The following is a 15,894-nucleotide window of genomic DNA, read 5'->3' as shown; positions in this document are numbered from 1 at the left end:
GCCAGCTGTTTAGGTTCAATAAAGCCATAAAACCTTACCTAAGATAAAGGCACTATAATAAAGATACTGTACATGGCTGATCTGGCGGAGTTGTTACGGGAATAGTCTCTAACCTAACAACATACACAATGTTATGTACAGTGCAGTGGAGTATTTGACTGTCTACATAGTACTGTATGTTTGCCTAAGCTCGGCATCGTCTATGTTCACTCGGCAGGCCCGCTCATACATTTTCGAGGGGCTTTATCCACATATGCAATGTCAGAGGCACCTTAGTGAGAAAATCCCAAACACATCACTAGTACTACAGCTACACAGCGCAGATGAGAGACCAGACCGCACAGATGACACGAGCACGGAGAGCAAAGAGAAAATAGTGGAAACGGTGACATCACGGTGACATCACCAGACACAATCATCACCTGGAGTCATACTGAGGGAGCGGGGAGGACAAGCTGCGAAATAAAGACCAAAACAGTGCAGGAGGCAAAAAACGATTTAGTAATACAGCACAATCAATGTAGGTTTTCAGGGTCTGACGCATTTCATCATGTAAGGCAAAGGAGAGGATGAAAAGGGTGGGACTGAAATCAAAGAGAACTGGAAAAATGGAGGGCATTGGAAGGGGCAGAAATGAATAAACGCTTATGGCATAACAGATACCAGAAAAAGGACAGTATAACAAAAAGGACAAGACAGATTCCTGCACATACACTTCGTCATATGTACTTCACATGAAACTCGAAGCAAACACTGCAGGGTTCATTTGAAAGACCAAAGTTCACTTTTACAACAGCGAGTGGCCTAGCTTGTATTCAAATTAAACCAACTAGAATGGAAGACGTCATCTTTTCACTCAACCCCAGTTCATGAGCCCTGACAAAACCCTAAACACGGTATCTTCCATCGGTACTGAGCCCAGGACACTGGACTGTCAAGTACATTTCCAATAAGACTAAATCATGTAGTCTACAATGCAAGTCCATTACTATTCATCCCTGTGGCTCAGCAAATGAACATTTCACAACAGACTGCAGAAAGGAAAACCTCATAACAGTATTTCACTGCAGACAACTGCTAGCTGGGTCTTTCTTGGGCTGGTGAAATGGAGTATGAGTATGAGTAACATTCTCTCTGGATTAGCTGTGTCTGGATTAGCTGTAGTCTGGCATGGCTAGAGCTCACTGTGGCTGGGTGTCAGACTGGCTGGCAGAGGCCTGGCAGAGGCCTGGTTCTTACCCTGAGTGAATGGGGCTGGACACAGTGTTACTGTGATCTATTGTGTCTGGGGTCCAGCTGTAGCGCCTCAGACACTCTGCATCGTAGTCCCGGGTTACAGCCAGGTGCTGTGAAAAAGCACATGCAGGAGGATGGTCACTGGGTGAGTTGTGAAGGAGACTTAATGGTTTACGACCTAACCTGACGGTGACACTCACTGATCTACAGACAGACAGAAGAAGTGATACCTTTTGTGACCGTCTACATTTCTAACACACAATAAGAGAATAAAACACCTTACTTACCCTTACAGACAAGTGATCTAACATAACATTCTCACAGAAACACGTTATTGTCATCTAAAACATTCAACATCACTTCAATGAAACATGCAAAATAGGATGATCCATTTAACCACAACAAGTGGCAAAAGTCCAAATGAAACAATAATTTGTTTGTCTAAAAATGAATCATGGGAATTTACAGTGACCAGAAGTCGCATGGGAAAATGAACAACTATTTACCTCACTGAGATGAGGACCAATGAATGGAATGAGAATTTCAGAACTCAAACAAACAAACATGATTGAAACCAGAAAGATGGTCATAGAGCATGAGCAGAGCGAGGTAACCCTCTATCGACGTCATCATATACCTTATTGAGAGGGTCAATCAAGTAGGACAGGTCTTTACAGACACTCTGAAGCTTTAGAGGGCAGATGAAAAATCACAATTGGGACTTGAAGAGCCTTGAGATTTTTCGACCAGTCCCTACCCACTGGGCACACGTTGTCTATTCCACGTTGGTTCAACGTAATTTCATTGAATTGACATGGAAACAACTTAAATTCAACCAATGTGTGCCCAGTGGGCAGTTATTGGCTAACAACTCAAACACGGAGAAGATGTTGCAGTAGATTTTACCACAAGATTGTCTTTAGCAAAGAGTGGCCTTTTAAGGTTTCATAAAGACAACCTTATTTCTGATAAGTAGATCTGATTGTGCCACAAACATCACAAAACACCAAGAATGCAACATGTGATCATCATCATGATGAAACAGATAAACGACAGAGCGTTCTATGATGCCTCGAGCCATGGAAAAAGCACAGGACGTTGCTTTTATCAGTTTTTACGACCAAGTTTGAGGAAACAAATGTTTTACTATTTGAGAAAACAAGATTTTACACACATTCCAATACAAGGCTCCTCTTTGACCCAACATCTTTGCTTACATTGCAAGAGAGGTGGTGGAAGTTGTGCATATTTTCGCTTTCTATAGTCGCGAATCCTGGGAATTTGTTTGTTGAACATGATGTCAGTGAAGTTGCAAATATTATTTACGGTACATCAGGTTAATGTTCCTGTTTTAGATCCTGCACAGTGATCACCAAAACAGGACAAATTAGGACACTGCAGTTTGGTTTTCCCAAGGCAGCTGGAAACCTTCAGTGGCCACAGTGAAGTTTGAAACAGAAAATGTCCTACATGGACTCAGCACTACAAGTGCCCAACATAAACCAAATTAACAAAAAATACAAAATAGGCACTGGAAATAAACTGTTACCACAATCCTGGGGGAGGCCAAATCCATCATTGACCCCATCTCAGAGTTCACATAAAAATGTTAATCGTTTCATGCAATACCCAGAAACAGAGCAAGGAGAAGAGAGGTGAAAGAGACAGACACAGAGAAACCGAGAGAGAGACCACAGAAAAAGAGATACAAGAAAGGGGTAAAGAAATGTTAGGAGTACGTACCGTGTCCTTGGTCGGGGCGAGGATCTCCTCTATCATCATGCTGTCTCGCGCGTAGGAGCTGCGGTTGAGGGTGTTGGACCTATCCGAACTGAAGGAGCGGAGGCTGGGGTGTTTAAATGTTACCACGCAACACAGCGGGTGACAATGAACAGCAGGCCCAAACCAAAAGAAAAGCAAAAGTAAAACAAATCCATTACTACATGCAACCTCCAGGGAACTGAGTTGGACTGTACAATGTACCGTATATAGTGCAGAGCAAGATTAGAGTCCCACAGCTGGGGATAGACGGATAGGTAGGAGTTATTCAGAGATGGAAATGAGAGTGAGGTCAGTCAGTTTTAACAGAGAGAGACAGCGAGAGAGAGGTAAAGGAGTTGTAGGTGTGTCTGTTTATCACGAACACAGACATAAGAGGTCAAATAGAGCCTGACTAGATGTTTCAGAGAGGACACTGGATGAACAATCACTTTTGATCTACTAACAAAAAATAAGGTGGTAACTATACACTACATAGAGTTTGGAACTAACTCAATTCAATAACTAAAACATCCAGATTCGTTATGGTTATTAAATAAAGATTTAGTTGTAACGGTCCCTAAAAATAAGCTCAAACTACTTTGAAGTATCCTATTTTGTATTCAGTTAAAGTAACGTAGCTCATTCAATTAAATATGTGTTGTAGGCTGGGCAAAGTTCTGTGTCTTTAAATTCTCAAATGACTTGGATCGGCAGGTAGGGCGGCAGGCAATTCACACATCTGTAATAAAACACACCTGCACGTGTAAAACACACCTGCACGTGTGAAATATGACAAATATAAGCACCCATCAAATGTGTACTATTTATCTGTGTTAGTTTGGGTGCTACAGAGATGATGGTCCTCTCTGTCTTACTGCACTCAGCTGTGCTGTGATGTGTTCCTGGTGTTGCAGACATACTGACTGAACGCAGTTGGTTGCTCCCCTTTGGCTTTTTCTCAAACTCTTCTTACTTGATTGTTTTAAAGGTCCAACGCAGCTGTTTTTTTAATTATCCAACTATCAAATCCTTTCTGGTTAACAATTAAGTTCCTTAATGTGATTGTTTTTAATTAAAATGGTCAAACAGTAACAAAAATAGCTTGTTAGCAAAGAGCAATTTCTCAATCAAGAATTTTGCTATGAATGTCTGGGAGTGGTCTGAGTGGGAGAAATACAATTCTGAGAGTCGTCTGGGTGTCAAAAAAATACATCTGAGCGAAAAACTAGCTGTTATTGACAGAGAGGTTTGGAACTTTCTTGTTGGTCCATTAACTAAATGACCACTTGGTGATGTTACCAGGCAGGCCAAAACTCCGTCCGACCAAACCAGGCAGGCCAAAACTCCGTCCGACCAAACCAGGCAGAAATTTGGTCTTTCAAAAAGCTCAGTGGTCTTTCAAACAGCTCTTACACTAAAAGAACATTATGATAATTTCCACAATTTCAGAGAATTATTCATTCAACCTCATAGTGTGGAAATATATATAACACACAGGAAAACATGTTTTTGATTGCACTGGGCCTATAAAACAATGTAGCCATGTTCTTTTAGAATAAATGTGTGTTTAACCTAGTCACGAGTGTGGGACTGCACTGTGTATGTGTGTGTGCCCATGCGTATGAACTGTGTGTGTGTGTGTGCGCGCGCGTTTGTGTGTGTGTGGAGAAAGGGAGAGCAAAAACGCAGAGCTCAGCGTGTTTGAGTGAGCATGCTATTCAGCACAGAGAGAAGCCCTTTATTCAGCACTGCAGCTGAAGTTTCTAAGCAACTCCACTCTGCCTGAATGGTCTGGCATCCCAAACCTGCTTTGCCTACTCTCTCTGTGTTGATGCCTGTGTTTGCTCTTCACAATTCTCCTCCCTCCCTCTTTAGTACCCCTTAATCTCTTTCCTCCTCTCCCCCAATCTTTCTCTTGCCAATTCAATTCCATTTTGTTTTATTTGTGCAGAGTTGCTTCACAGTTACATTTTCATGGGTGCACTTACCAGAAGTCTCCTCTTTTCCTTCACTCCCTCCCCTCCTCCCTTACTCTCTCCTTCCGGCTTCATTCTGTACCATTTCATGCCTCTCAGTCACTTTGATCAATCTGCCTCTGTCCCTCACCCCTTCCCTCGTTGCTATTCTAAACACTGCCATGCCTATTTCCCTCAATGCATTCTGCCTTCTCTCACCATCTCTATTTCACTCTTACTGTCTCTCCACATAGCCTACATTTTAAGACGAAGCAGTGTTATTTGATTTGGAAAGAAAGTTAACATTTGCTTGTCTGTGTCAGTTTAAAGAGTTGGTTGTGCGGATGATTGCTCTGTCATTCATCAGATAGATAAAAGGTAAAGTGTGTGTGTGTGTGTGTTTTGTGCGTGTGTGTGTGTGTGTGCATGTGTGTGAGTGTGCAAGTGTCTGTCAGATTAGTCAATGCGAGATTTTTAGACAATAAGCCATTGAGGCCTTGAGGTTTCCATCTCTGCATACCAGAATGGGTCATTTTAAGGATTATAATATCTCCAATCCCTTTGTAAGCAATACTGCAGTACTGTTTTATTGGTACTGACTGAACATGGACTGAAACATATTGATCCCTGGAAGTTACATAAAGTGACACCTTCAAAGAAATGACAAAGGGGAGGGTGTCACTTTGAACCACACCATACAAAAAGATGGGTTAATCAACTCTAACCAAAGCACCTGCCATTATTAAGACATAACACAAAACAGTCACATTCATTTTCTAATGTACTCTATTCATAACTTGTATTAAATATTACTTGGTTTATTTGCAAATGATGAGGGGTTTATATTGACTGATGAGAAAATAAGGTGATGAACAATATTAGTGAGGTCGAAAAAGGTTTCCCAAATAAAGTCACCAAAACACTCAGAGAAAGTATACCAGAAAGACTGACTATGGTTCATGGAGTCACAACGCACTGAGGATGAGTCAGGGGAGGGAAATATGTTTGGTGAAATGTGCTTTCTGCTCTTACCTGATCCTAGGGCTAGAGTGAGAAACAGAGAGTGCAAGAACAAAAAAGGAAAAGGAAAGTAGAAGAGTGGTGAAGAGCCAAGCATTTTGAAAACGTCCAAGCAGAGAGGTGTTTTTATTTTCATGTGACATTGATGCTCTGCTTTTGCATGGGGTATGCTCCAAGCCTGGGCTTATAGTCGTTCTTTCTTTCTGTGCCTGTGTCGGAAAGTATTCAGACACCTTGACTTTCTGCACAATTTGTTACGTAACAGCCTTATTCTAAAATGGATTAAATGTTTTTCGCCCCCATCATCAATCAACACACAATACCCCATAATGACAAAGCAAAAACAGCTTTTAGACATTTTTGCACATTTATAGAATGTAAAAAACAAAACTGAAATATCACATGTTCACAAGTATTCAGACCATTTGCTCAGTACTTTGTTGAAGCACCTTTGGCAGCTATTACAGCATCGCATCTTCTTGGGTATGACGCTACAAGCTTGGCACACCTGTATTTGGAGAGTTTCTCCCATTCTTCTCTGCAGATCCTCTCAAGCTCTGTCAGGTTGGATGGGGAGCGTCGCTGCACAGCTACTTTCAGGTCTCTCCAGAGTGGTTCGATTGGGTTCAAGTCCGGACTCTGGCAGTGCCACTCAAGGACATGAAGAGACTTGTCCCGAAGCCACTCCTGCATTGTCTTGGCTGTGTGCTTAGGGTTGTTGTCCTGTTGGAAGGTGAACCTTGGCCCCAGTCTGATGTCCTGAGCACTCTGGGGCAGGATTTCATCAAGGAACTCTCTGTACTTTGCTCCATTCATCTTTCCCTCGATCCTGACTAGTCTCCCAGTCCCTGCCACTGAAAAACATCCCCACAGCATGATGCTGCCACCACCATGCTTCACCGTAGGGATGGTTCCAGGTTTCATTCAGACGTGACACTTGGCATTCAGGCCAAAGGGTTCAATCTTGGTTTCATCAGACCAGAAAATCTTGTTTCTCATTGTCTGAGAGTCCTATAGGTGCCATTTTGCAAACTCCAAACGGGCTTTCATGTGCCTTAACTGAGGAGTGGCTTCTGGCTGGCCACTCTACAAAAAAGACCTGATTGGTGGAGTGTTGCAGAGATTGTTGTCCTTCTGGTAGGTTCTCCCATCTCCACAGAGGATCTCTGGAGCTCTGTCAGAGTGACCATCGGGTTCTTGGCCCTTCTCCCCCAATTGTGCAGTTTGGCCGGGCGGCCAGCTCTAGGAAGAGTCTTGGTGGTTCCAAACGTATTCCATTTAAGAATGATGGAGGCCACTGTGTTATTGGGGACCTTCAATGCTCCAGACATTTTTTGGGTACCCTTCCCCATATATGTGCCTCGACACAATCCTGTCTCGGGCGCTCTATGGACAATTCCTTCGACCACATGGCTTGACTTTTGCTCTGACATGCACTGTCAACTGTGGGACCTTATATAGAAAGGTGTGTGCCTTTCCAAATCATGTCCAATGACTCCAATCAACTTTTAGAAACATCTCAAAGATGATCAATGGAAACAGGATGCACCTGACCTCAATTTTGAGTCTCATTGCAAAGGGGTTAAATACTTGTATTTAATCCATTTTAGAATAAGGCTGTAACGTAACAAAATGTAGAAAAGGGGAAGGGGTCTGAATACTTTACGAATGTATGTGAGTGTGTATAGACTAGTGTGTGGCCCAGTCCGAGAGCAAACCATGCAAGGCCGATGTCATGAACAGGAAGGTAAGGGGAAAAGAAAGCAGCTGCTCGGCACCATACATTAACCAATCAATACAAAAGCAGAACATTTCCAGCACTGCAAAGAATCATGTCAGCAATATCTTTTCACCACACATATTCAACCAGTTAACTTTGCGATTCAAATAACAGCATAATGGCACAGGTATATCATAGCACAGTATACAGGATAGTACATGGTAACATAGTTTATAGATGCAAAACGTTATCAGAGAAAGTCCTTGATTTAGACATCATCACTAACTTTTACTGACTAAGCAGCCGTCAATACATTTGTCATTTGTCAATACATTGGTGACATGAACTTCCGAAAGCTTCCCTAGAGATGATAAAAGTGACACAGCCTTATTCAAACACCCGGACTTGATTCATCAAACCAGGAACAGCTGAAATTATGTGTTAAACATCTCACACCATCCATTATAGCCTAAAAGCGGATATAACTCCTCTTTCTTGATTTGTAAAACAGTGGTTCTGTTTTAAGGCCGTTTTCCCTGCTGCTGCCTGACACCATTGTTGTTTTTAGTCAGTTGACCATCACCGTGCATTTGCCAGCTGTCAGGGGCTCCACAATAGATGGCCAATGATGTGCTGTGGGTTATACAATACTGATCTAATGTGATTATGTATTTTCACCCAAGCTTGCCAGTTTTCTACTGGGTACTCAACTCTTAGCCTACAGCTGGTCATCCTCTCTTTGAATACTGTAGTGGGCAAAAACGTATACATATCTGACCAAAGGCCATATGTATACATGTAGGTATCAGTGACGTTGATCAATAGTCATTCTATGGCCCGTAGAATACTCAAACATGCTGAAGCAAGTGGTAATAACATCTCTATTACATCTGTTTCTATGAAGGACACTTAACTCACCACAACTTCTTACAATTTCACTGCTCCCATACAGTATCATCAACATATCAGCACATCTTAAACCTGTGTATATGGGCTAAACAAACACACTGGCAATGCCAAACATGACATCGCGGTCAAGAGCATATAATGCCATAAGAGTGTCACATACCTCGCTGAGCGGACTCCAATGCTGAACCCCATGTAGCCCTCCTGCGGGAGAGAGTCGTCCCCCAGCTCCTTGAGGTCCTGGGGCCGCAGATATTTGTCAGTGTCGCCGGTCATTGCATCCTCACCTGGTGGAAAAGTCCCCAATCATTACTGCAAAGGCAATCTGAGCAAGAAGAGTGTTGCAGTACTCCTAGAAAAATCTTACCACCACTTCATTATAACAGGCCTTGGATAATTCATCAGTGTCACTCTGATGACTAGTGGGCCAGAGTACTAGGCCCTATGCTCAGTTGGTAGGCTACTCATTGGGCTATAGTGAAGCTAAATAGCAGCATCAACACTCAGGTCTAGGCTACTTGAAATGAATGACATGGTAAGAAATCCGTTACAATCTATTTCATAGGCTAACGAAGTCCACTAGCTTGGAGATAGACAAAAGCTACTTGCAGCATAGCTCTTCTGTCCAGTAAAACCAAACGCAGTTTGTATTGACTCTCAGGCCAAAAAGCGCTGGGTGTAATTAGACGCTAGCAGAACTCAAGCAGCAAGAGCACCTAGATTATCAAGGTGAAAAAAAAACAGCAATCCTTGCCGCGACAATGTATCCCCTTTCCCCCTTCTGACCGACCCCAGCCTGAAACACATCAATCTTCCACCGCAGCCCCTCCCCCGGCAGCCCCAGTACCTCAGATAATGCCGCACTTTTGCTCGGATGGGCTACAATGTCGTTACAGCGCTTTGCTACATTGCAACACTGGTTCCTTCAAACACGCTCGCTTTCACACACTGACTGTAAGAACGTCAAAGGTGAGTAATGTTTTTCAAAGCCAATGCAGTACTTAAGGCTATACTGTACGTCATAGCAAGCAAGCGATTCTCTTCTCCCTCTCCCAGCTCTCTCTCACTCACACACGGCTCTCTCCCGCCTCAGCTACGCTGTAGCCTACAATAACTCGATTGCGTACGAAATGGCTTTATGCACCAGTTCCCTGTATCACCTCCATTCGACAGCACTTCTCCATGAAATATGGCCTTTATGACTTACATAGAAAAACAGCCATGCCCGTCACCACTCTTATTATATTCCCGTGTTTGTATTTATTTTCCAATTATCTGCAGAACAGTTAACTCCCACCAATAAATCCAGAGAGAAGAGACGCGTAAAAAAAAATCTATTCCATTCATGTGGTTGCGGCTGAAAGAACTCGAAATCGAACTGTCCCGATTGTCTGTCCTTCCAGCCAGGGACTGTCCGAAAGCCTACTGTAACTGCTGCAACTGCACCTCTGCCGCTGCCGTTCCGTCTCTTGCTGCAAACAAAGTTTAAACTATGCGGAGTTTTCCGGGTAGAGCACATCCCTGAGCGAAAAAGTAGAAGCCATTTAAATTCGCGATAAGAGGTTTCTTTGCTTGTCGGCTCAGCTAACGCTCATATCATTGGATTTGGAGAGAAAGTCCACCAGTCCGGATAGCATCTCCGTCAATTCAGGCTGAATTGCACCGAAAACACAGTGGCAGAGGGATAGATAGGTCGCGTTTGAATATTGTTTGTGGTTTGTCTGTTGCGCAGTAATCTGCGCAGTAATCTGAGTGTATTCCAGAATGTAAACAAATACTTATTTTAGGACACAGAATAAACAGTTTGGGGAGAATGAACGGAGAAAGAGTCTTTGAAGAACAACCCACTAGGTTTTTTCCTGAGGAGGGGGGTGGACAGTGGAAATATGTCTGCAATCCAAATGGGTGGACCAAAACTGCCCCCCAAAATGGATAATTGGTTCATCTTTTTGTCTCTCAAAGAAAGTAGCCTACATATACAGTGGAGCAAAAAAGTATTTAGTCAGCCACCAATTGTGCAAGTTCTCCCACTTAAAAAGATGAGGTCTGTAATTTTCATCATAGGTGCACTTCAACTATGACATACAAAATGAGGAAAAACCCCCCAGAAAATCACATTGTAGAATTTTAATTTATTTATTTGCAAATTATGGTGGAAAATAAGTATTTGATCACCTACAAGCAAGCAAGATTTCTGGCTCTCACAGACCTGCAACTTCTTCTTTAAGAGGCTACTATGTCCTCCACTCGTTACCTGTATTAATGGCACCTGTTTGAACTTGTTATCAGTATAAAAGACACCTGTCCACAACCTCAAACAGTCACACTCCAAACTCCACTATGGCCAAGACCAAAGAGCTGTCAAAGGACACCAGAAACAAAGTTGTAGACCTGCACCAGGCTGGGAAGACTGAATCTGCAATAGGTAAACAGTTTGGTTTGAATAAATCAACTGTGTGAGCAATTATGTGTCCAGGCCCATCTGAAGTTTGCTAGAGAGCATTTGGGTGATCCAGAAGAAGATTGGGAGAATGTCATATGGTCAGATGAAACCAAAATATAACTTTTTGGTAAAAACTCAACTCGTTGTGTTTGGAGGACAAAGAATGCTGAGTTGCATCCAAAGAACACCACACCTACTGTGAAGCATGGGGGTGGAAACATCATGCTTTGGGGCTGTTTTTCTGCAAAGGGACCAGGACGACTGATCCGTGTAAAGGAAAGAATGAATGGGGCCATGTATCGTGAGATTTTGAGTGAAAACCTCCTTCCATCAGCAAGGGCATTGAAGTTGAAACGTGGCTGGGTCTTTCAGCATGACAATGATCCCAAACACACCGCCCGGACAACGAAGGAGTGGCTTCGTAAGAAGTATTTCAAGGTCCTGGAGTGGCCTAGCCAATCTCCAGATCTCACCCCCATAGAAAATCTTTGGAGGGAGTTGAAAGTCCGTGTTTCCCAGCAACAGCCCCAAAACATCACTGCTCTAGAGTTGATCTGCATGGAGGAATGGGCCAAAATACCAGCAACAGTGTGTGAAAACCTTGTGAAGACTTACAGAAAACATTTGACCTCTGTCATTGCCAACAAAGGGTATATAACAAAGTATTGAGATAAACTTTTGTTATTGACCAAATACTTATTTTCCACCATAATTTGTAAATTCATTCATTTAAAATCCTACAATGTGATTTTCTGGATTTCTTTTCTTCTCATTTTGTCTGTCATAGTTGAAGTGTACCTATGATGAAAATTACAGGCCTCTCTAATCTTTTTAAGTGGGAGAACGTGCACAATTGGTGGCTGACTAAATACTTTTTTGCCCCACTGTACCTCCCTAAACCATTACTCCTCTAAAGTCATGACTAGTGATCTCTTTTAGACAGGGTGATCTAAGGAATGCGTAGTGGGATCAGCATGCCACTGCACTCTGACTACAGCAGGACAGGAATTACCTGTCGTGGCCAATTGGATTGCCCTCCATAAGCGAGATGGCATGCACTGTGACAGATTACTGGTGTAATGCATGGTCAAATGTAACGCCATTATTCAGTAAGACTGTCAATGACACATTCCCAGAGGATAGGTTTTCAGCATAGAGCTTACATTACATGTTTTATCATTTAGCAGATGCTCTTATCCAGAGCCATTTACAGTTGTGAGTGCATACAATTTTGTGCTCTTATGTACTGGTCCCCCATGGGAATTGAACCCACAACCCTGGCATTGGAAGCGCCATGTGTTACAAACATTGCCACATGGGACCATATCTGCCTCTGTCAATCTTACACCTAAGGCCATATAGCAATGTATTAAACTGTGAGGATAACCTCAACAGCTGACATGAGGTAAACTTTGTTACCAATTTGATTATAGCATGACGGTATTGTATGAGAGGCCATTACAATGTGGAAAGCATTGAACATGGAGAGCAGTAAACATTGCAGTGTGTGTTTATCAGCCCCGACGTAGACACCGTAAGCACTACCTCTGATCAGTCAGCAAGTGAGTGTGTGGAACTTGTTGAGTCCAGCAGTATCATCTGACACAGAAACTCACACCCCTCTCTACAGTTACCTAAGCAACACTCCATGGACAAGTGTCTGTTAATTGCTTCCAAAACACTGGGTGACAACTGAAATGCACTGCAAAAAAAATGAAATCTAAGCAAGATTAAATATCTTATATTGTCTTATTGTCCCACATAGTTAAAAAGGTTCAATAAAAAATAAAAAAGGTAAAAGGTCAAATATCTTGAAAAATATCTTGAAATAAGATACATTTCTTGTATTAAGCCTTTTTTTAAGACAATTTTTTTTTTTAATTAACAGCCAATGACATTGGATAATTTAGCTTGGTAAGAAAAAAACAAATTATCACTCAATATAAGCTATTTAGTCTTGCTTAGATTTCACTCTTTTGCAGTGCATTTCAGTTGTCACCCAGTGTTTTTGAAGCAATGAATAACAAAGTTTTTCCTAACAACTATTGATACATTGGTATTCAAACAGTCAGCATAAGAGTGCAATTTGAGACCGGTAACCTGTAGCAACACTTGTCCCACACACTTTACTAGTTAGAAGTAGTGTAACTTTATAGTTACAAGTAATGTATAGTAATTTATTACTGTATTTTTACCCAAGATATTGAAATACCATGTAACTACCATGCATGGTATTGTGGCAACAAGGTTAAAAGCACCATTAAACTCAGCTTTACTACAATAGGAAGCCCATCTTCTGAAAACACCAGAAACCCTACCTCGTCAAAAAGTCTCTTCAATAACCCCCCCCCCAAAAAAAAGGCTTGTGAACTGACACTCTCACTTTTTTCTCCTTTTCTAGGGGAATTGCTGATAGCTACGTTATTGAAGGAAAATGTACTTACTATGACTGTGATATGTGGTTGTCCCGCAAAGCTGTCTTAAGATGCACTGACTGTAAGGTGCTCTGGATAAGAGTGTCTGCTAAATGACTAATATGTAAAAGTAAGGCCTGTCCCCCAAAGCACAAATTGCACTAGGGCTCGAATACTTAGCGACATGCAGTGTAACCAGAATGACTGTGGATAAGTCACACCAAACCAACAGTATCTTATCACAAGCAAAATAAAAGTCCAAAAGCTCAAACACAAATGTAATTTGTGTCCAAGGCTTTACTTTCTCTGCTGATTTACATTTGCTGACATCAACTACTGATATGTGGATCAAACAAGATACTCAGGGAAAGCTGCATCTCAGTGTAGGAAGCAGAGAGAAAGAGGTGGGTTCTGGCTGGCGTGTTCCAGATTGCCAGGCAAACTCCTAGCAGCAGCGGACAGTCAGTGAAGCAGCGTATCAGCAATGATGACGAGATGGTTAGCTTTCCAACAGGTGAGGTGCAGGTGAAGGAATGGGGTTACGTGAAAAGAGTGAAACAAAAACAAAACTACTGAGTAGAAAAAATGGGGCAAATACCTTCGTCAACATCTGAAATACAGTCGTCATTGAGAATTTCCGGCGCATTAGCCTTAGCTGTGTGATTTGAATACATACAGTTAATGGAATATTAATAAGGCATCAAATGGCACACTTTCACTGATATGAGATGCAGCCACGCATACTATATGATTCACATGCCTTGAATACACAAAACACAGGTTAACCCCGACCGGTCAACTCACTGTCAGCTTATGGGGTAATGCACGGCTTAGGTTGTCAGCGAAGTTTTGATACAGTCACATCAACCACTTATACTCATACCTTCATCGTCAGACATGTCCAGAAACTCGTTCATGGTCTCGGGGATGTTCATTTTGTGTTTTTCTGTCGCAGTCTGTTGATAAAAGAGTCCGACATGAGTAATGCAGATGAATGCTACTGTGCCCAGTGGCCCCTGATTGGCCCTGGGGGTCACTATTATTAAATCCCTCCTGACACGTCGACAGATCTATTTGAGGAGCAACAGGATATTCAACCTGGGCTTTTCACACAGTTAAGCATGTGAGAGAGCATTCCTGGAATCACATGCAGTTACTCTTGTATACCGTTTCAGGGCCAAGTACTAATTTGAGATACGCATACAGTAACTCATCCAGTGATGTCAAGGTTTGAGTTGTACACAATGTGCACACTTCATGTTAGGATTCAGCCCCATGTCATCAGAGGAATAAACAACTGTTTATTCATTTATTATGTACTTTCAGATCCCCACACACAGATACACACATGAGGTTAGTGAACTGCAAGCACATGGACAGATGACAGTAACACATACTGTACATGGAGACAGACCACTAGTCTGGATTGGCATGTTTTTTCATCCACTAGGAATGCAAATCGACCGTTTGCTTTGCGTCACCATAACACACACGCAGAGATCAGCATGCTATGCACTGCAAACTGCCTCAAGAGTGGTACCCGGCCTACTGTTTGGGTGTGTGACCCTGTGATCAACTCCTACTACCTGTACAGCAATGGAACACAAATCAAGTCTTCCACCGCTGCGGTGTCAGTTGAGATAAAGGCCTGTGTTCATGCCAGGTGAGTGGACTCTCCATTTAATGAGTTACAGTCAAATTGAGTGCCATAAGCAATATTCACTGGACAAAGACAAGCTGTAACATTGGGGCTAGGCCCCACTGATCCACATTAAATTACATAGACGAGCAGGCAAACAGACAGACAAACAAACCTACAGAAACCTAAATATACAGACGAGAGAGAGAGAGAGAGAGAGAGAGAGAGAGAGAGAGAGAGAGAGAGAGAGAGAGAGAGTGTGTGAGACAGACAGACAGACAGACAGACAGACAGACAGACAGACAGACAGACAGACAGACAGACAGACAGACAGACAGACAGACAGACAGACAGACAGACAGACAGACAGACAGACAGACAGACAGACAGACAGACAGACAGACATGGCATGGCATGGCATGGCATGGCATGGCATGGCGTCTTACCACAGAGGTCAGATTCTCATCAGTCACTGGCCTGAGAGTGTCGACCACTGAGATGTAACCAAGACGACAGGCGATGGACAAGGCTGTGCTCCCATTCTGCGAAAAGAGGAAAAATAAATTATGTAGGTTATAATATGCGTTTGATTTTACTTTGTTAGTGTGGCAACATTAGTGCTGTGTGTGGGGGTGTATTTAGTGCTGTGTGTGGGTGTGTATTTCTGTGCTTTGTGAATGTACAATGATACTGTATATGTATGTGTGTGTGTTTCTGTGTAGAAGTCAGTTTTTAGTGTGTGTGTGTGTCCATTACTATGTATGTACTGTATACTATTGTATGTGTCATGCTGCTCTGTG

The 15,894-nt window shown here is 42.5% G+C and overlaps 1 protein-coding gene across 6 annotated transcripts in view; it reads right to left on the bottom strand.

Moving 5' to 3' along the window:
* Positions 1–15,894, bottom strand: part of LOC124041196 (ankyrin-3-like) — a 121,879-nt gene that overhangs the window by 28,580 nt on the left and 77,405 nt on the right. For 3 of the 6 annotated variants that reach the window (XM_046358473.1, XM_046358476.1, XM_046358472.1), the window contains 6 exons: positions 15,541–15,636; positions 14,339–14,411; positions 14,054–14,110; positions 8,762–8,885; positions 2,980–3,082; positions 1,240–1,346 (listed from right to left, as the gene is read on the bottom strand). In XM_046358473.1, coding sequence (XP_046214429.1) covers positions 1,240–1,346; positions 2,980–3,082; positions 8,762–8,885; positions 14,054–14,110; positions 14,339–14,411; positions 15,541–15,636 — 560 coding nt within the window. Of the gene's footprint in view, positions 1–422; positions 456–1,239; positions 1,347–2,979; positions 3,083–5,984; positions 5,997–8,761; positions 8,886–14,053; positions 14,111–14,338; positions 14,412–15,540; positions 15,637–15,894 lie in introns of all 6 variants that reach the window. The other 3 variants (XM_046358471.1, XM_046358475.1, XM_046358474.1) reach the window with 3 other exon arrangements.

This window comes from Oncorhynchus gorbuscha, linkage group LG08, assembly GCF_021184085.1.
Source record: "Oncorhynchus gorbuscha isolate QuinsamMale2020 ecotype Even-year linkage group LG08, OgorEven_v1.0, whole genome shotgun sequence".
Classification (NCBI taxonomy): Eukaryota; Metazoa; Chordata; class Actinopteri; order Salmoniformes; family Salmonidae; genus Oncorhynchus; species Oncorhynchus gorbuscha.
This window is presented reverse-complemented; position numbering and strand designations above follow the sequence as displayed.